Here is a 20,037-nt window from a genome sequence, read left to right on the forward strand (position 1 = left end):
ATGGAGTATGCAAAACTGAAAAAAAAAACCCTTGAACAAGAGAGGTTGCTTTGGCCTTTGGTATTTGAAATAATGCAGCTTCACTGCATGAATCTATGTTTTTTGTGTGTGGATCTAAACAGGCAGCGAGGGATCTTGCCAAAATTGAGGCAGGAAATATTGCCATTCTAGAAAAGCTGGCTTCAATAATGACCCCACGTGTCGGTGGTGCCACATGGAGCAACTTTGACTTCAAGAGGTAGGGAGATTTGACCTTTATATTGCTCCTAATATGTAGGGATCTTGTTAGTGGAATTAATTTGTTATAGTATTTATAAAGTGTGATCTTTAACCATTCAATGAAAACAAATACCAGTTCTTAAGGGAATAACCTTTAGTTAAATTCCCATCAGTCTTGTCGTATGCATTGCTCACTACAAGTAGTTTGCCTCCATTTGAAATCAGGGTAGGTGATGTAATGATAATGGTACAGAACCAGGGTCCCCAGAGGATGAGTTCAAATCTCACAATAGCCGCTGATGGAATTTAAGTCCAATTTGTTGGTAAGTATGGAATTAAAAGTTAGCCTTAGTACTGGTGATAGTGAAACTATTGGATTGATGTAAAAAATATCCATTTCAATCATGTCCTATAGGGCAAGAAACCTACTGTGCTTGCATGATCAGTCCTACGCGTGACTCTAGACTCTCAAAATGTGGTTAACTCTTAACTGCTCTCTGAAATGGGTTAGCAAGCCATTCAGTTATGCCAAAACAATATAGAAACAGGCCTCTACCCTCTACCAGAGGAATAAAACTAAATGGATCACTGGTATCATCCTAAGCACCAGAAATGAAAATGGCACAACTTGTCTGGTTGACCTTGTAAAGTATTCCCAACTGATACCTGAGAAGCTTGCATCAAAATTGGGAGAGTTGTCAGATTCATTGAGCAACATCTTGACATAATCATACTCACCACAATTAGCTATCATCATTCCTAAGTGTATGTTAGTCTGATGTGTTGGTTATGAAACTCCTTAACACTTATATATTGTGTTCTGCTACCATTGTTTGTCATGCATATAGTCAGGATGTAGTAGAAAGTGAGGACTGCAGATCAGAGTCGCGAGTGTGGTGCTGGGCAGATGCTGCCTGACCTGCTGTGCTTTTCCAGTACCGCACTCTCAACATATAGTCAGGATGGACACAACAGAGGTGGTAATGTATTTTAAAGTTGAAGAAAGTTGTCTTGGGAGTCCTCAACATTGTTTCTGGATCCCATGAATTCTCATCGCATCAGGTCAAACATAGACAATAAAAATTCCTGCTTGTCTTCCACAGCAGGTGAATTAGTGCTGCTCCATAATGGAAGATTTACTGAGGGCAGCAAGGGCAACAGGCCATCCCACAGGATGGTTCACCAGAACCATGGCTGATAATACTGGTCAAGTGCTGAAGGAAGTATTTACCATTTTGGACTTATGGTAGATTGTGAGGGAACCCAGAAGAAGAAAAGTCCCACTTGATCTTGCCAATTTATTGGTCACAGATGCATTTATTCATGACTACAATGGTAGGAGTGTTAGAGACAAAGTCCAAACTTCACACTGAGGGTACTGTACAATAAACTTTATGACACTACCCCATGCTAAATGACATAGATTTAGAACAAATCTAATGACTCCAAGCTGATTATTGATAAGGCTCTTTTCACCATCAGCAATAACTTAACCGTGATCAACCATAATCTAACCTTATGACCCAGTGTATCTCTCATTCTGCTCTTACGATCAAACCAGGGGTCAACTGTGACAATATCAGGTGTACCTAAAAATGTTATGAAGCTCTAAAACAGGACTGTATTCATAGAATCCACACAGTATGGAAACAGGCCATTTGAGCCAATAAGTCCACACTAACTCTCTGGAGAGCATCCCACCCAGACTCACTCCTCTACCTTCTACCAGCAACCCCACATTTCCCATGGCTAATCCATCTAACCAATACATCCCTGGACATTATGAGCAATTTAGCATTGCCAATCCACCTGTATATCTTTGAACTATGGGAGGAAACTAGAACACCCGAGAGAAACCCATGCAGACACAAGGAGAATGTGAAAACTCCAAAAAAACAGTCGCCCAAAGCTGGAATTGAACCTGGGTCCCTGCCACCATATGTATGCCAAACAATGGCTGCCAGATGCTAGATACAGCTAAGTTATCCCACAACCTACACGTCAGAAATCTCTCTATGTGCCACATTGGTCATGAATGATGATGAAGAGTTGAAAAGCTGACTGAAAGAAGGGAATTCACAAATATCTCACCCTCATGATGAGGGAGCCCAGCACCTCAGTGAAAAAGACATTGATTAATCACTTGCATCTAATTTCAGCCAGAAGTACTGAATGAATAATCCATCTCAGCCTTCTCCTGAGATCCCATACATCACAGATGTAAGTCTCCAACTAATTTACTTTGATCTACACAGTAATATGCAATGCATGAAGGCATTGTATATTGCCAAGACTATGGGCATTGACCACATTCTACTCGTCTTGCTGAAAACCTGTGATCCAGAACCCACCACATCCTAACTCAAGCTGCCCCAGTATAGTTTCAGCACTGGGGTCTCTCCAACTATTGCCCAGGTGTGTCTTGTCCACAAAAGAAGGCAAATCTGATCTGGCCAGTTACTACCCTCATCAGACCCACTTACAATTATCAACAAAGTAATGGAAGGAGCGTTTGACAGTGCTATCAAGTGGCACTTGAAAGGCAATAATCCTGCTGACTGATTGGGTCAGTTTGGATTTCACTCAAGCCATTTGGTTTCTGGTTACAGTACAGCCTTGCTCCCAAGCATGGATAAAAAAAGGTGAGGTAAGGTAAGGGTGACTGGCCAAGAGAACTTCAAGAAGTTTGAACAAAATTGAAGTTATTGGGAGTCAGGTGGAAACTTCCACTGGCTGGTTTCAAATTTCATACAAAGTAATATGGTTATGATTGTTAAAGATTAATTGTCTCAGTCATAGGACTGCAGTCTAGGAATTTCTCAGTATAGTGTTGTAGCCACACTGTTTTCAGCTGCTTCATCAATAATCTTCTCTTGATCATAGGATCAGAAGTGAGGACGTTCACTCTTGATCACACAGTGTTCAGCTACATTTCTAAATTTAGAAGCAGTCTGTGTCAATAATTCACAAGGACAATATACAGCCTTGGGCCAGGAAGTAGCAAACAATATTCATGCTACACAAGTGCCAAGCCATGACAATCTCCAAAAATTGGGAATCGAACCTTCTCCCTTTTGATATTCAAAAGAATCGCCATCACTGAATCCCTCCCTGTTAGCATCCTGAGATTTACTATTGACTAGCAGCTTAACTGCACTGGTCGTATATATGAAGGTACAGTGGATGTTGGGAGATCTGAAGTAGACAAAGTGCTGGAGAAAATTCAGCAGTTCTGGCAGCATATGTTGAGAGAGCAACAGAATTAATGTTTTGAGTCCAATATGATTTTTTCAAAACTTTGGTGTTGTAAAAAAGTCATGTTGGACTTGCAATGTTAACTTTCTTTCTTCCTCCACAGATATTGCCAGACATGCAGTCATATAAATACCTTTGTTATAAAAACAAGTCAGAGGCCAGGAATTCTGTGACAATTAACTCTCTTCCTGACTCCTCAAGCCTATTCACTATCTATAACATACAAATCATGATTTGGAGATGCCGGTGTTGGACTGGGGTGTACAAAGTTAAAAATCACACAACACCAGGTTATAGTCCAACAGGTTTAATTGGAAGCACACTAGCTTTCGGAGCGCGCTCCTTTATCAGGTGATTGTGGAGGTGATTGAGCCCTCCACAATCACCTGATGAAGGAGCGTCGCTCCAAAAGCTAGTGTGCTTCCAATTAAACCTGTTGGACTATAACCTGGTGTTGTGTGATTTTTAACTTTATAACATACAAGTCAGGATTGTAATGTAATACACAGCACTTACCTGGCTCCAACAACACTGATGAAACTTGACACCATCCAGAACAAAGCAGCCCACTTGCTTTCACCTATTCTTCACTCTCCCTACACAGCCAGTGTATAGTGGCAGCAGAGTGCATGGTCTGTAAGAAACACGGGAGCACTCACCAAGGGTTTCTTTGACAGCATCTTCTAAATCCACAAGCTGTGCCATCCAGAAGGACAAGGGTAGTAGTAGGGTCCCACAAGACAGACTATATTGCAATTCCTTCACTATTAACTTGGAACTCCCTAACAGCACTGTGAATGTCCTAGCACCACATGAACAAAATAGTGATACAAAAAGGTGGCTCACCACTACCTCCTCAAGGGCTTTATGAATGGGTACAAATCTTAACCTGCTCACCACCACCTCTCCAAGGGCATTAAGTGCTGGCAGGGACACACACATAAGAATTTTTAAAAAGTCAGCTAATTTAACTTGAAATGGATTTGACTCCTTAAGGTAATTTGGAATGTTATGTATTTTACTTTGCACATTTTAACTACCTGGCATATATTCTGCTATGCTGATGTATACACTAATTAAGGCTTTGTTGTTCTGCACATTCCCAGCAGATCTAGATCGATATCTAATAGTTCTGTATTCTGGAGAGCAACTTTCTCTAAAATACCCATGTTTCTTAAAATGCTTGCGATTAGCAACAAGAAGTTTTATTTTCGTGCTGTGATGAAATTCTCCTAATAACTAAAGTAGAGGTGAAGTACCATTGTTTAAAGTGGTGATGTATAGACTCTGATCAAAATTATCATTGTTCCTCCTTGCAGAAGTCTACTTACCACCAACAAAGGGAAAGGTGTGCCAAATGGTAAAGGGCTTCAAGGCAGGTCCCTCTAAGTACTATGAAAGGGCAATTACATATGCATGATCATAACAACAACTTAAGTTTATGCAGCACCTTTAATATGATAGATTCCGAGGCACCTCACAGAAGCATTATCATTCAAAATCTAATGCCAAGCCATATAAAGAGATGTTCAGTGAGATGACAAAAGCTTAATCAAGGAGGTCGATTTTAAGTTTGTGACCTAAAGGCGACAAAGAATTGGAAAGGTTACCACAAACTGTGAAGTGTTTAAAATTGGAGATGTTCAAATGGCAGGGTCATAGGGTGAAGGAGGTTACAGATGTGAGGCCATGGACGATTTCAAATATAAGAATGAGAATTTTAAAATTGAGCTTCTCAAAAATTGGAAGCAAAGTTATATCTTCGCATGTAGGGATGAAAAATGAATGAATTGGAATGTATTAGAATGCAGATGAAAGAAGTTTCCACAGGGTGGTCAGTGGGGGTTTAGTTTGTAGAGCATTGAAGTAATCAGTGGAGGGAACCAAGCATGAATTCAGGTTTAAGTGTCAGATGAGCTAGGGTAGTGGTGACCACTGGCAATTTTAAATACCCAAAAGTAGACACAATTATGATGAACATGTGAAGTTAGAAACTCAGTTTGGGATCAGACAGGGTAGCACATTACAATTTGGGTCAGCCTCAGACTGTGGCTGAAGTGTGGATCAGAGTTCATGGGGGGGAACCAAAATCAATGGGTTTAATCTTTTCAATATTTATTTGGACTGAGCTTCTACATGGACAGGATTCTTGCTATTCCATTGACAGTTGTCAAAGAGACTTGGGCTATGAACAGTAGATCAGTTCTTAGTGTGTGAACAATTGTATCAATAGTCTTTATGTATCAGTATGTTCTTTTGGAATTACTTGTATTATTAGCAAAATATTATTTTCGAAATGATGTTACAACAAGTACGTTTTTAATGTTTTCTATACACGTACCTTAATGTTTAATCCTGGAGGACCTTTTTTTTGTCTCTCAGTTCTCTCCGCTTTATGGTGGACATCTTGTGCACACAGTAGGAATGTATTATAAACGTAATGTTTTTGTCATGTTGTTGGACTGATAATTAAGAGTTTTGAGAAAGCTGTGGTGTGATAATTAAGATGAGGAAGCACTAAAGAACTCTAGATGGACCTGTTCAGGAAAGGGTCCACCAGAAGACTAGATGATGTATCTAAAAATATATATTTCTTCAAAAGATTTTTCCCTTCCTCTTTTCTCTTCAAGACACAATGGCTCTTTGCGGAGGCACATTTTCCCAGCATTGTTTGTTCTCTGGTACCTTGGCTTTGGAACATTATTCATGTGTAAACAATGATCACAGTTATTTATAGCTGAGTCCTGTTCTGACGAAGGGCCACTGAACCTGGAGCGTTAACTTTGACTTCTCTCCACAGGTGCTGCCAGACCTGCTGAACTTTTCCAGAAATTTCTGTTTTTGTTTTCAAATGTACGCTTCGGTACACATCCAGTGGACAATTGTAGTGCATTCTTAAGCTCCAAGGAAGTGATGTCATAATTAAAACCTCACCCTCAAACAGCAGACAGTGCTCAAAGGGATTTAGTTATTGAAAGGCAAAGTCTTAACAGAAAACTCAAATGTAATGGAGAAATTAAACAAGATTTCAAAATGATACCTGAAGGAAGAGGAAGAAATTTAAGCAAGAGCTAGAGAGATTTGGAGTGGATTGTAAAGGTTGCCTAAATGAGCCAGATGTTTATCTAGACAGGCTGTTCATTATTAGAGTTAGTGCTTGCTATGCTAATGGGCTTCATACAGCAACAAGGCCTATTAACATTTTTGCAGGGTAGCACTTCAAGAATAACTCCTTTTGTAGAGAGAGCCTCATACCTAACCCTTGACTAAAATATTTAGATCAACGCCAGGCACTGTGGCCACACTGATGGAAAATCAGGACATGAGGACTGATTTGACAGGGCCCCACTACAGGTTGGAAAGGGCACTTCCCTCTTTCACTCTCTCCTAACTTTTCAGTATATTATGATGGTGGATGAAAGCAATTATCTTCATATTGAAAGTACCGTCATGCGATTACTTCCTATATTTTAGAGCTACCAGGTGTTGGCCAAGTATTTTTAATATAATAATTACTTAGAAAATATATTTTAGAATTGTGATTTTGAGAAAACATTTTCACAAGTGGACAATTATTTGTGCTTTTAATATTTAAAAATATGTAAAATTATGTTATTGTAAGTATGAGATGAAAACTGAGCATTGTCTGGTTGAAGGAAAAAAAATCACCCATTTCTGTGCTGCTCACAAGTCTCTTATGCCTGTAGAAAACAAAACTCTTGATCACTTGTCCCTTTCCTTATATTTCCATGTAAATGAATAATTAAAATATCCAGCAGCTAACTACATAAATGGAGCTAATTTCAGTATTTTAATTGTTAACCACAAGATTGATTTCTTCTAGCCTGAGTGCACCTAAATATGCTACCAGGATGCCAAAACTTACACCGACTAGGAACGTAGTAAATCAGAGTAGCAACCGCTCAAGGGACTTGAAGCTGAAGGTAAGGCCTGTCCCATTATAACATGAACCAGAATTTTGGAATGGTGTAAAAATATAACTCATATCTAATGCCCCAAATTTTAAAGGTAAAATTAGTCCGTTAAACCATCAGCATTTTTTGGGATATACACATGTGCAGAACATCTTGGAAATACAAAGACTGCTGTCAGTAATGTTACATTAGTCCAGAGGATGTACTTTTGAGGCACCATCCACTCCTCCTCCAGCCCGCTGAAACCTATCTCCCTTTGTCGAACTGACAAGAACTTCCACTTTTACATTTGTGCCTTTGATATAAAAGCCCTTGAGAAAGTTAAACCTTGCTAAATGTGCTGTAACTTAGTTTTATCAACATGTTGAGCCAACCTCACAATTACTGCTAAACATGTTTACAGCCCCGAGAAGATAATTTTGTATTGGAGAAATGCAGTGCTCCATTATGTTACAAAAGTTTGCACACTTGATTTTTCTTTATTTTGGCTTTAATCTTATTCTAATCATAAGGTAAAAAATCAAAATTGTAGAATATTAATTGCTTTTAATGTCCTTGTTTGCTGAATGTGAGTATTTCAATATGACAGGCTTGTTGATATCACTGTGATTGTACAAATCATTGACATGGTGCCTGATTTTAAACTGCCATTGGAGAAGGGAAATCTGTGCCACAGAGATTAGTAGGTCTTTTGTGAGTGATTTTCTTCAAGGTCAATGGCAGTGCCTTTGCATTGCCACTTACAGCAGAATCAGGGCCTATGTGCATTGGATTACCTGCTAGGTGGCACAGCTAATTATTAATAAGATCTTTTTTGCTATCATTCGTGAATGGAGGAAATAGGACTGATGTTGTAATACTGTGTGCTTCCTGCTTTTGCCTTCATAAATTGTTTCTACTTTTTCACACCTCTTATAATCTTCCACTTTGCTTGCTTTTGTGGGCCGTTGTTGTACTCTGGTTTGTTTAGCTGTTTACATCATTTGGGTTCCAGATTTCTGTCCTATTCCTTCCTTTCTCACTCCCCAGAGAAAAGAAATGTAAAACAAACAAACTGTTAGTTCTATTTATGCAAATCTGTGCTTCTGTTAGAGGAAACAACTCTTACCTAACTTTTTTTCCTTTTATAATTGACCATGCTATATCCAGAAATCTTATGAGAGTCTGGGAATAGTTTCTACCATATTTTAGATACTGAATATACACATGGCTTTGTGATCCCAAAGAACAGTTGGCAACAAATTAAAATGTAATATAAAAAAGCAAATCCGAAAGGCTTTAAGATTTACACAAGATTTACTCAATAGTAAAAATTTTTTTTGCAAATAATACTGATTGTGCAGCAGAGGCTGAGGGACTATCATGACGTAGCAAGTGCTCATTCATTTCAGGTGCGACACCTGTTCCTGATTAGGTAACAGGTAGGATGTGATGGTTTGACATGCTGTTCTGTTGGAATGGTGCTTTATCCAATATAAAACAAAGAACTGTAGATGCTGGAGTCTTGAATCCAATGAACACTAACAAGGCAGTAACTGACACACCCAAATTCTATGAAGTCAGCAGAGAAAATACTTACCTTCCCATTTGGTCTCAAGATTCTGACACTGGCAGAATAGACTGACGAGCTTAGATGTAAGATTTAAAACAAAAATGAATTACAACTAGAGTAATTTATGGTTGATGAATTGTCACAACCTTTTAGAAAGGCTCATAGGTCAGTCTCGACCTCAAAACTAATCTATAGGTAGGCATGCCTGGTGTAACCTGTTCTGGGGTGATCTGAATTTTTAATGGATAGGTTTCTGTGGTTTCACTAATTTATTGTTAATGACTTACAAATACGATGACCAGCAGTCAATTAGATCATTATCAAGGCTATTTTTCATCCGCTTATTTATTTCTGCTTTTTTGGTCATGTGTACTCAAGTGCAGGAGTATAATAAAAGCATGTACAATGTTGGCACTCACAGTACCATCTTAGGTACAAAGATACCTACATAGGTACAAGTAGTAACATAAAGAAAAAGTTAAAATTAAGGCATTACCATTTATCTTAGCATAATGAAGTTAAAAGTTAACTTTACAGTCTTTCCTAATATGAAGTGGAAAATAAGAGGAATAAAGATAAAAGTTCATGCTGTTGATTTAATGATATTGAGGTCCTTTACAGTCAACTTGAATGAGTTTACATTTCATCTTTCTCTTTGGTACATATGACTTACAGTAAATAGTTGAACCACTTGCTCTTTGTGTCCATTTTAATCAATCATTTGAAGAACTTCTCAGTTGAAGTTTGTTTAGTTCAGTAAAACAGAGGCCCTGCTAGCTATATCCAGTGCATAATTGAAGATGAATGATATCAGTATTGATTACACCGATTTGGGTGAAATTTTCAATGAAATTTTACACTTTGGCTTATGAAAATTTGATAGACTGCAAACTTTGTCCTTCTACATGAGGTGAGTGTCACTGGCAAGACCAGATTTATCATTCTTAATTGCCCTTGGGAAGGTGGTGATGAGCTGCCTTTGTAAACGAGTGCACTCCACGTGCTGTACGTATACCCACAGTGCTGTCAGGAAACAAGTTCTAAGTTTTTAACCAAACAACAGTGAATAATTAGCAGTGGTTCTAAGTCAGGTGATTTTTGAGGCTAACGTCCTGATGTTGAAATTTCAAGGCATCTAGTGCTGTTGTACTTTTGGTGGCAGAAGTTGCATGTTTAAGATGCTGTTTAAAGAACATTGTGGAATTATTGCATTTTGATGATGGAACATACAGCTGCAAACTGTATTAGTGGTGGAGGGACCGAGTGCTTAAGATGTAACATGAGGTGCTGATCAAATAGGCTTCTTTGTACTGGATGATGTTGAGCTTGACAGTTGTTGGAGTTGCATTCATTAAGGCAAATAGCGATGATTGCATCACACTCATGACTTGTGCCTTCCAGGTTGACAGTCTTTGGGAATGTGGTGCTGAAAAAGCACATGAGGGTTAGGCAGCATCCACAGAACAGGAGAATCGATGTTTCGGGCATAAGCCCTTCATCATGAATGATTCAATTTCTGTTCATGGTGGGGGTTCAATTACGTAAATGTCATGAAATGTTAAAGAGAGCTGATTAGATGCTCTCTTGTTGGCTTTAACCATTGCCTTTTACTTGTGTAGCATGAGTGTTAATTGCCAGTTATCTGTCCAAGCCTGAATATAATCCAGACCTTCACCTGAGGGTTTGCTTCAGTATTTGAGGTATCTCAAATGGGACTGAACACCGTGAAATAATGAGCAAATATCCCCACTTCTGAACTTCAAATGAGTTACGGTCAATGTCATTGGGCTGTTACTTCACCTTGGCAAAACCCTTCACAGTTTCTGGACTATTTCAGAACATTTTCTTGTCTTTTTTTCCCGAGGCTAAACGATTTATACAATGTTCAGAGTGCATAGCATATAATACCTTGAGAGAGTACTGAGATCAAGGGATAGTTATCAGGTCCAGGAGCTGTTAAGTGTTTGCTGACTGAGCTTAAAGTTTTGTCTGCATTTAGGGGCAGAATTGACCAATTTAACAGCTTGGATTTTACAAGCTACTCAATGCAAGACCATTCAATGACGTGTAGCAGTGTTTTGTGAAGAATGCAATCCAGCAGTTTCTCATCGGACTTCAAAAAGACAGTGAGAATTTAGATTGTACTTCAGGTACTCTTTGGAGTTATTATTAAGAACATAAAATACAAGAATTTTATGAGCCTTGTGTGCTGTCTATGGAGAGGGTCTATCTGCCCAACATACCGTGTTGTCAATGATGTAAGAGGGATGTAGAGCAAATCTCGGATTTCCATGCTTGATGATCTGAAGTATGTAAATGCTAACCCTCAAGTTTTGTCTTGCTCAGAATGATACTGAAAATCATTACCAGACACTAAAAGATCCAAGAAGCAGATATTTTATAGTAATGAAGAATCGAGTCAACTTAATAATGTTGTATGATTCCATACAAAAGGAGAAATTGGTTGAAAAACGCAAGTGCTCTGCACCTCCATTCTTTGTTAACTAGACTGCTATTTTATCTGAAACATGTTGGTGTTCACTTCTTGGGAAATGTGTGTTTTTTTTGTGTTTGGTTGACTGTCCTTTCTTGACCTATTCTTTTCACTTGGTCATCCAAAACTGGCATTCTTTGTGAGTACCAAAGTGATAAAAGATTCTGTCTGAGAGTTTTCTGTAGCTGCTATACATTGTTTATTCTCTGGCTTTAATAATGAATTTGGGGTCAGTCAAAGTTTCTGCGCTTTGTCTTTAGGTGCCTTAGAAAAGGATATAACAAACTAAATCTGACTCTTTTAATGTTTGTAATGTTTAAACAAACAGAATCAGGAAACCATAGAGAAGTAATTCATTCATGAAGTGTGGGTAATACTGGCAAAGCCAACGTTTATTGTTCAACCCTAATTGCCCTTCAGAAGATGGTGGTGAGCTTCCTTCTTGAACTGCTGCAGTCCTTGTAGTGAAAGGACTCTTCACAGTGCTGCTAGCAGTAAAGGAAACAGGGAATATTTCCAAGGAAATTGTTGTGTGACATGGGGGTGAACCGGAAGGTGATGGTGTTCCTTTCTGCCCTGACCTTTTACATGACAGAGGTTACAGGTGTCATTACATCAAAGGGTTATTTAAAATCGATCACTGTCTTGGCCAAGGGCTTAATTGAGGTGAATTTCATTTTTCCACATAAAGTCCACAAATATAAAAAAGAATAGAGCATTGCAAATTAGCACATTGATAATTAGAGTCATTGTATTATTAAGATTCACAGTTTAGCAGTCATTTGAACTTACTCATTGTGTAGATAAGACACAACGTTGGTCTATTTTTAAATCTTGTTTTATATCTAACTCAGCTGTTCTGAATTCCATGTCTGATAGCCCCCCTAAGATCTATTTGTGGGTAGCAAGTCGTGACACTTAGAATTTGAGAGTGATCTCACCAAAGCAAGTGGATTTATCATCAGATTTTGGAGGCATTGCCAACGAAATTTTGATGAGTTGCTACCGTGTTTTTTGTAAGTGCCACATATTGCAGTTACATTGCAGTTCTGGTGAATGGGGTGCCAGTTATCCTGAACAATATTGATCTTCTTGATTTTTGTTGGAATTGCATTTATCCAGGCAGTTAGAGAGTATTCCATCACATTTCTGACATGCGAAGTGCCACATATTGCAGTTACATTGCAGTTCTGGTGAATGGGGTGCCAGTTATCCTGAACAATATTGATCTTCTTGATTTTCTTACCCCTCTCACCCTAAATCTATGCCCTCTAGTTCTGGACTCCCCCACCACAAGATAAAGACTTTGTCCATTTATCCAGGCAGTTAGAGAGTATTCCATCACATTTCTGACATGCGCCTTCTCTGTGGTGCAAATGTTTTGGGGAGACAGGGAATGAATCATTCAGCACAGAATGTCCAGCCTCTAACCAGCTTTCGTAGCTACAGTATTTATTTGAAAGGTCCAGTTATGTTACTGGTCCGTGATATCCCTGAGATATTGTTCAATACATAAAAGTTGCTCGAGTTCAAATTTGAAGATAATTCATGAACACAAAATCTGTAACAAATGCAATGAAAATTTTCATTCCCATCTCGTGTGTTTATTTCATGGGAACAGTTATTTACCAAATGTTCACTTGCTGATTTGACTATGTTTATTTTAACAGGACGTCCCCATGAGAAAGGATAGCATTGAAGCAGCCAATCTTCTCATGCTAGAAAGACTAGCTAAGGTAATGGCTCCTACTCCAGGTGGACCAAGTTGGAAGGACTATGAATCAAAAACGTAGGACATTGTTTTACATTGCTTTTCTCATATTAAATTAGCAGAACAATATTATTGTGTTCATTCTTTAATATTTAAAATCTTAGAGAAGTTAAATGGATTACTGGCTTTTTAAAAAATCTGGCTTATCACCATATGAGTTGGTGGTAGTAAGAAAATGCAATAAAAAAACTATTTATTTATAGAATGTACGTATAACTGGCAAAGCCAGTATTTCTGATTATCTCTAATTGTCCTTACAATTGTGTTGTGCTGCATTCTGAATCTACTAAAGTCCCTGTGGAATAAGTGCACCCAAATTGCTAAATCGGGTGCACTGGGATTGTGACCTCGCAACGATGAAGGACAGTAACCTATTTCCAAGTCAGGATGATGAGTGGCTTAGAGTACAGCTTGGAGGTGTTGGTATTTCCTTGCTTGTACTGCTTCCTCCCTGTGGAAGTCAAAGTTGCAGGTTTTGCAGGGCATAGAGCCAGAGAGTTATGCAGTATGGACACAAACCCTTCAGTCCAACTTGTTCATGCCAACCAGATATCCTAAATTAATCTAGACGCACTTGCCAGTGTTTTGTTCATATCCCACTAAACCCTTACTATTCATGTAGCCATCCGGATGTCTTTTAAATGTTGTAGAGTCATAGAGATTACAGCATGAAAACAGACCCTTCGGTCCAACCTACCTATGCCGACCAGATATCCCAACCCAATCTAGTCCCACTTGCCAGCACCGGACCCATATCCCTCCAAACACTTCCTATTTATATACCCATCCAAATGCCTTTTAAATGTTGCAATTGTACCAGCCTCCTCCACTTTCTCAGGCAGCACATTCCATACACATACCACCCTTTGCGTGAAAAAGTTACCCCTTAGGTCTCTTTTATATCTTACCCCTCTCACCCTAAATCTATGCCCTCTAGTTCTGGACTCCCCCACCACAAGATAAAGACTTTGTCCATTTACCTGTCCATGCCCCTCATAATTTTGTAAACCTCTGTAAGGTCACTCCTCAGTCTCCGACGCTCCAGGGAAAACAGCCCCAGCCTGTTAAGCCTCTCCCTAGAATTCAAATCCTCCAACCCTGGCAACATCCTTGTAAATCTTTTCTGAACCCTTTCAAGTTTCACAACATCTTTCCGATAGGAAGGAGACCAGAATTGCACGCAATATTCCAACACTGCCCTAACTAATGTCCTGTACAGCCGCAACATGACCTCCCAAATCCTGTACTCAGTATTCTGNNNNCCTGCTAAGAATTGCTTTCCCAAAATGCAGCACCTTGCATTTATCTGAATTAAACTTCATCTGCCACTTCTCAGCCCATTGGCCCATCTGATCAAGATCCTGTTGTAATCTGAGGTAACCCTCTTCGTTGTCCACTACACCTCCAATTTTGGTGTCATCTGCAAACTTTACTAACTATACCTCTTATGCTTATATCCAAATCATTTATATAAATCACAAAAAGTAGAGGACCCAGCACCTATCCTTGTGGCACTCCACTGGTCTCAGACCTCCCGTCTGAAAAACAACCCTCCACCACCACCCTCTGTCTTCCACCTTGGTTTTTTGCCAGTTCTGTATCCAAATGGCCAATTGTACCAGCCTCCACCACTTCCTCTGGCAGTCCATTCCATACACTCATCACCCTCTGCTTGAAAAAGTTGTCCTTTAGATCCTTTTTACATCTTTCCCCTCTCACCTTAAACCTGTACCCTCTAATTTTGGACTCCCTTACCCTGAGAAAAAGACCTTGGCTATTCATCTTATCCCTGCTCCTCATGATTTTATAAACTTCTATAAGGTCACCCCTCAGCCTCTGATACTCAAGGTAAAATAGCCGCAGCCTATTCAGCCTCTCTCCATAGCTCAAACCCTCCAACACTGGCAAGATCCTTGTAAATCTGTTCTGCATCCTTTCAAATTTCACAACTTCCTTCCTATAGCAGGGAGATCAGAATTGCATGCAGTATTCCAACGGTGCCCTGACCAATATTCTGTGCAGCTGCAACACGACCTCCCAACTCCTACACTCAATGCACTGACCAATAAGGCAAGCATACCAAACGCCTTTTTCACTTCTCTGTCTACATGTGACTCCACTTTCAAGGAAGTATGAACCTGCTTGTTTTGGCAATGCTCCCCAAGGAACTTACCATTGTTAAGAAACATTTATTTGCTGCACTGTATATTCTAGATGATGCATACTACACTTCCATTTGGCATGTGGAGAGGGGAGTGAATGTGATGACAGTCAAGCAATATTGTTTCACCTTTGAAGGTGTTGTGCTTCTTCATGTTAGGATTAGGCAAATGGTTAGCATACTGTCACACTCAGGACATGTATTTTATAAGTAATGAAAATCTTTGGGGGGTCTGGAAGTATGTCATTCTTCACAATATTGATGAGGCTAATCTCGTTAAAGTTCTGTTCAGTGGTAGTCCTAAAATGATCAGACTCTCCCTTCTTGGAAAAAAACATTGTCTGAAACTTATGTTATTTGTTACATCAGGCCAAATCTGGATATTGATGAAATCTTTCTACGTGTGGGCACAAACTGCTTCATTACCTGATAAATTATGAATGAAACTGAATAATGTGCGATCCTTAATGAACTTTCCGCTTCTGACCTTATAAGCAGTAGGAACTATAGTGGGTCTGCTCTGTCATTCATTAAGATCATGGTTAATCTACTTCAAACTATCAGGTCTTTAAGACTTGGCTTCCAAAGATTTGTAAAAAAAATCGCAACAGCCTACATCTTTTCACTTTGTAAATGCAGTTATCTTGCCAAATTGTTGACATTGATTTTCTATTGAGCCATCTTCTATCTCATTTTTTTTTACCATTTTTCATTACCTGCCACCGCCATCATATATCTGTGCTATACATTGGGTGTTTTGAGATTTAAAATAAATCATCTGTTTTTAATCTCCCAGGGAAGAAAATTATATATATTAACCTGCTAAGATCCAGGGATAAAAATAATTCATTTTTTTCTCGAGGGTCTTGTTAGAGAAAGATAACTGCTTAATTTTTTTTATTTTCAAGGGCTCATTCTACATTATCACACAGGAGTTTGGAATGTCATTCTTCCTTAATTCCTTGGTATTTCATCTCAAATTTACTTTTAAAATACAATTCCCAACTTACAATAATAAACTAAAATCTGATTCAACTCAAGTTCCAACTATTTGACATAATGAAACCCATCATATATAGGCAAAAGCGGTTTGTGTACGTTAGTAACAGACCTGCATGGTTACATGTGGTAATGTGCACTGCATCTCTGAAGGTACCAATGCGTTTTATGCAGCTTCATATCTCTCATGAATGATGGGGATTCAATCTAAAGCTGCAGAATACAGAATTCAGAATATGGAAGATGCGATCAGGAAAATAATAAGCACAGATGGTTTGAATAAAGTCAGTCACAACTGGCATAAATTACCTGTCCAGAAGCTTGCTCATTTATTGACAGTGCAGATTACAATCCAAATATATTGAGGAACTCGTTCAAGGTTTTGAATTCTTTACTCGCTTCCTGACAGTAGCGTTCATTTATGGGTCTGCTGTAATATTCACAGTATTGGCTTCAGAGGTGTTTAAAGTTATGAAGTGTTTTGATAGAGCAAATAAGAAGAAACTGTTTCCGGTGGCAAAAAAGGTTGGCCACCAGAAGAGAGATATTTAAGATGGTTAGAAAAATAAGGAGAGATGGCTTGAAGAAAATGACGGATGGAGAAAGTTGTCATATGGAAGGATGGTGAAGAGCCATTTCTTGTAAATCGATATTTTATAAATATTCTGAAAGGAAAAAGAAGAATGCTGACTGTAGAGAGATGCCAAGTCCTTCCATTTCTCTCCTCCTTTCCTGAGCTGTCAATAATTCAGCACATGTGAAGCAGAACTGTTTTATGAATTATAAAATAATCAGGGCTGGTCTGAAGAAAATGTTTTGTGATTTTTGAATGTTCGTATGCAAATCATTTTATGTTTGCTTACAATCAAATTAACTGAATTTTGTGTATTGTGTTATGATCAGACCCCAGGTGAGGTTCCAAATGTTATGTCTCCAGATGCTATACACCAAATTGTTAAACTCCCAAACAAGAAAGAATGAACTGCCCCACACCCCTTTATTCATGTGCCTCTTTATTTAGTTGCAACGTTAATTTGAAAAAAGCCTTGTGAATGTCTTTCCCTCAGACCAATTGAATTTGTGTTGTAAAAGGAGCCAAGTAGGCTTTCTTGAGTTGAAGAGATAATAACACAACACTTGTACACATACGAGAAATGAAAAGCAAGTCCAAAAGAAAGTTAAAACACATTCAGTCTCTCAACCTTTTGTAAAGAGTAGATAATGGAATACTGATAATTGAGTAGGTGAATTCATGATTCTTAATTTTGTAGATTGATTGAAATTCTTTTGTCTTTTTCCTTTTGACTTGATAGATGGTTGCTAACACTGAATGAAAGATTCCTTAAACAGCAGGGTTGGCTAATGGGTAGTACTTTGACTGTGACCTTTTGCAGCAGGTTAGCACTCAAACTCAGGCTTGTACACACGAGTACTCAACCCGCTGGCATACATCATCACCTCAGCTCCTAGCATACCTTCTTCCATGAACACACCCAGAGCAGGGTGGAGCTGGGGTTTATCCACTGGTTGTGTATTGTTGTGAAAACGCAAGGCACAAAACATGTCGCTCACCAGACTGCTGATTTTTCCTTCCATCATGTTCCCAGTCAGATAATTTCTCAGAGATTACAACTCACTTTATAGTGCATTTCTCCGCTTTTAAGTCTATCCCTTGGAAGCTTTTCTGTCACTTCACAGTTGACATTTTAGGGTCAGTCTGTCCAGACAGCCACTGGATTTACATTTGAAGTCAACTTTGTTGTACTATTGTTCTTTCAAAAACACATTGGAATTATAAGTTAGGTATGCCCAAAGGTGATCGAAGTCTACAGTCTGTGGTCATGACAAAAATGACCACAAAACATATTTGAGGCCGAAGAGGGAGAAAAAAAGCTAACATCTGTACAGTAAGTTACACAGTGCTCTGGACCACCAATCGCAGCTTTCTTCCATTTCTCACTTCTTGCTCTTTCAATTGTGGATTCTATCTCTGGAGGAGCAGCAAGGGGAAAAGGAGGGAATCTGTGGTTGGAGGAGTGTCTCCTGACAGATTCTGTCTCCTACATTCAGGCTTCTCAAATCAAATCAGCTTTATGTTCAGGGTGTCACGTTGAATCCTGTGCCCTGTCTTTCAGTGTTTCCGCGCTGTTTGTGAATTGTTCAAGGTGAATTTGTTTGCTGCCCCTGTTTTTTTTGATCTCTGCTAAGTACATCAGCCTTTGCACTGTCAACTTTGCCATACCCACTGCACTAAGAGCCAAACTTTGAACAATTCACATCAGTATTTTTCATTTCTAATGGACAGCATTCTGGTTGAAAGTATTACGTATCCCTGATGCTACCTGGATAATATAGATAAACCCATCTAGGCTTCTGGAAATGAACTGTGTGAAATAACATGAAGTGCTATAATTTCCATTCTTGTAAAAGATGGCCAATTCACATCTATCACCCGCAGCGTTTGTCCAAGTGGTCAGTATTTCTCAATACCAATGATTAGCAGTTTACAATGAGCTGGTGCATGCAAACAGTTTGATTAAAATGAAAGCCACTCATTGATATTAAGTTGTTATACATACCTGCCACAGGAATTGTGGACACAAAAAGTTTTCATATTCACCTGTTGGAAACTTTCTAAATGGCTGATTCAAATACCTGAATCTTTAGTGCAGAATAACAAAGTAAAAGTTTAATTGTCAGCCTTGTAATATGTTATTCTCATTCAACTCACAGATTAAAGTGCAAATGTCACTAGTCTCTGTGTAGGCCAGTTGTAGGTTCTGATGGAAGGTCATTGACATATGACATTAACTCTGTTTCTCTCTCCACAGGCGCTGCAAGAGCTGCCCAGTATTTCCACCATCGTCAACTTTACTTTATATTGCTTAATGTGTTGAAAAAAGCTAAATTGTAACATTGTTATCATGATACACCACAAAGACTGACAAAAGAAACTTAAATAATGGAGTTTTAGTTGATTTATTATTTTGAACAAATATACTAGAGTCATAGAGTCATAGAGATGTACAGCATGGAAACAGAACCTTCGGTCCAACCCGTCCATGCCGACCAGATATCCCAACCCAATCTAGTCCCACCTGCCAGCACCCGGTCCATATCCCTCCAAACCCTTCCTATTCATATACCCATCCAAATGCCTCTTAAATGTTGCAATTGTACCAGCCTTCAACACATCCTCTGGCAGCTCATTACATACACGTACCACCCTCTGCATGAAAAAGTTGCCCCTTAGATCTCTTTTATATCTTTCCCCTCTCACCCTAAACCTATGCCGTCTAGTTCTCCCCGACCCCAGGGAAAAGACTTTGTCTATTTATCCTATCCATGCCCCTCATAATTTTGTAAACCTCTATAAGGTCACCCTCACCTCCGACGCTCCAGGGAAAACAGCCCCAGCCTGTTCAGCCTTTCCCTGTAGCTCAGATCCTCCAACCCTGGCAATATCCTTGTAAATCTTTTCGGAACCCTTTCAAGTTTCACAAAATCTTTCCAATAGGAAGGAGACCAGAATTGCACGCAGTATTCCAACAGTGGCCTAACCAATGTCCTGTACAGCTGCAACATGACCTCCCAACTCCTGTACTCAATACTTTGACCAATAAAGGAAAGCATACCAAACGCCTTCTTCAC

At 39.0% G+C, this 20,037-nt stretch overlaps 1 protein-coding gene across 1 annotated transcript in view; it reads left to right on the top strand.

Moving 5' to 3' along the window:
• Window positions 1–20,037, top strand: part of LOC122539893 — a 63,884-nt gene that overhangs the window by 38,694 nt on the left and 5,153 nt on the right. The window contains exon 9 of the mRNA XM_043675045.1: window positions 13,126–13,244. Within this exon, the coding sequence (XP_043530980.1) occupies window positions 13,126–13,244 (119 nt within the window). The remainder of the gene's footprint in view (window positions 1–13,125; window positions 13,245–20,037) is intronic.

The sequence above is a fragment of the Chiloscyllium plagiosum genome, chromosome 33, assembly GCF_004010195.1.
Source record: "Chiloscyllium plagiosum isolate BGI_BamShark_2017 chromosome 33, ASM401019v2, whole genome shotgun sequence".
Classification (NCBI taxonomy): Eukaryota; Metazoa; Chordata; class Chondrichthyes; order Orectolobiformes; family Hemiscylliidae; genus Chiloscyllium; species Chiloscyllium plagiosum.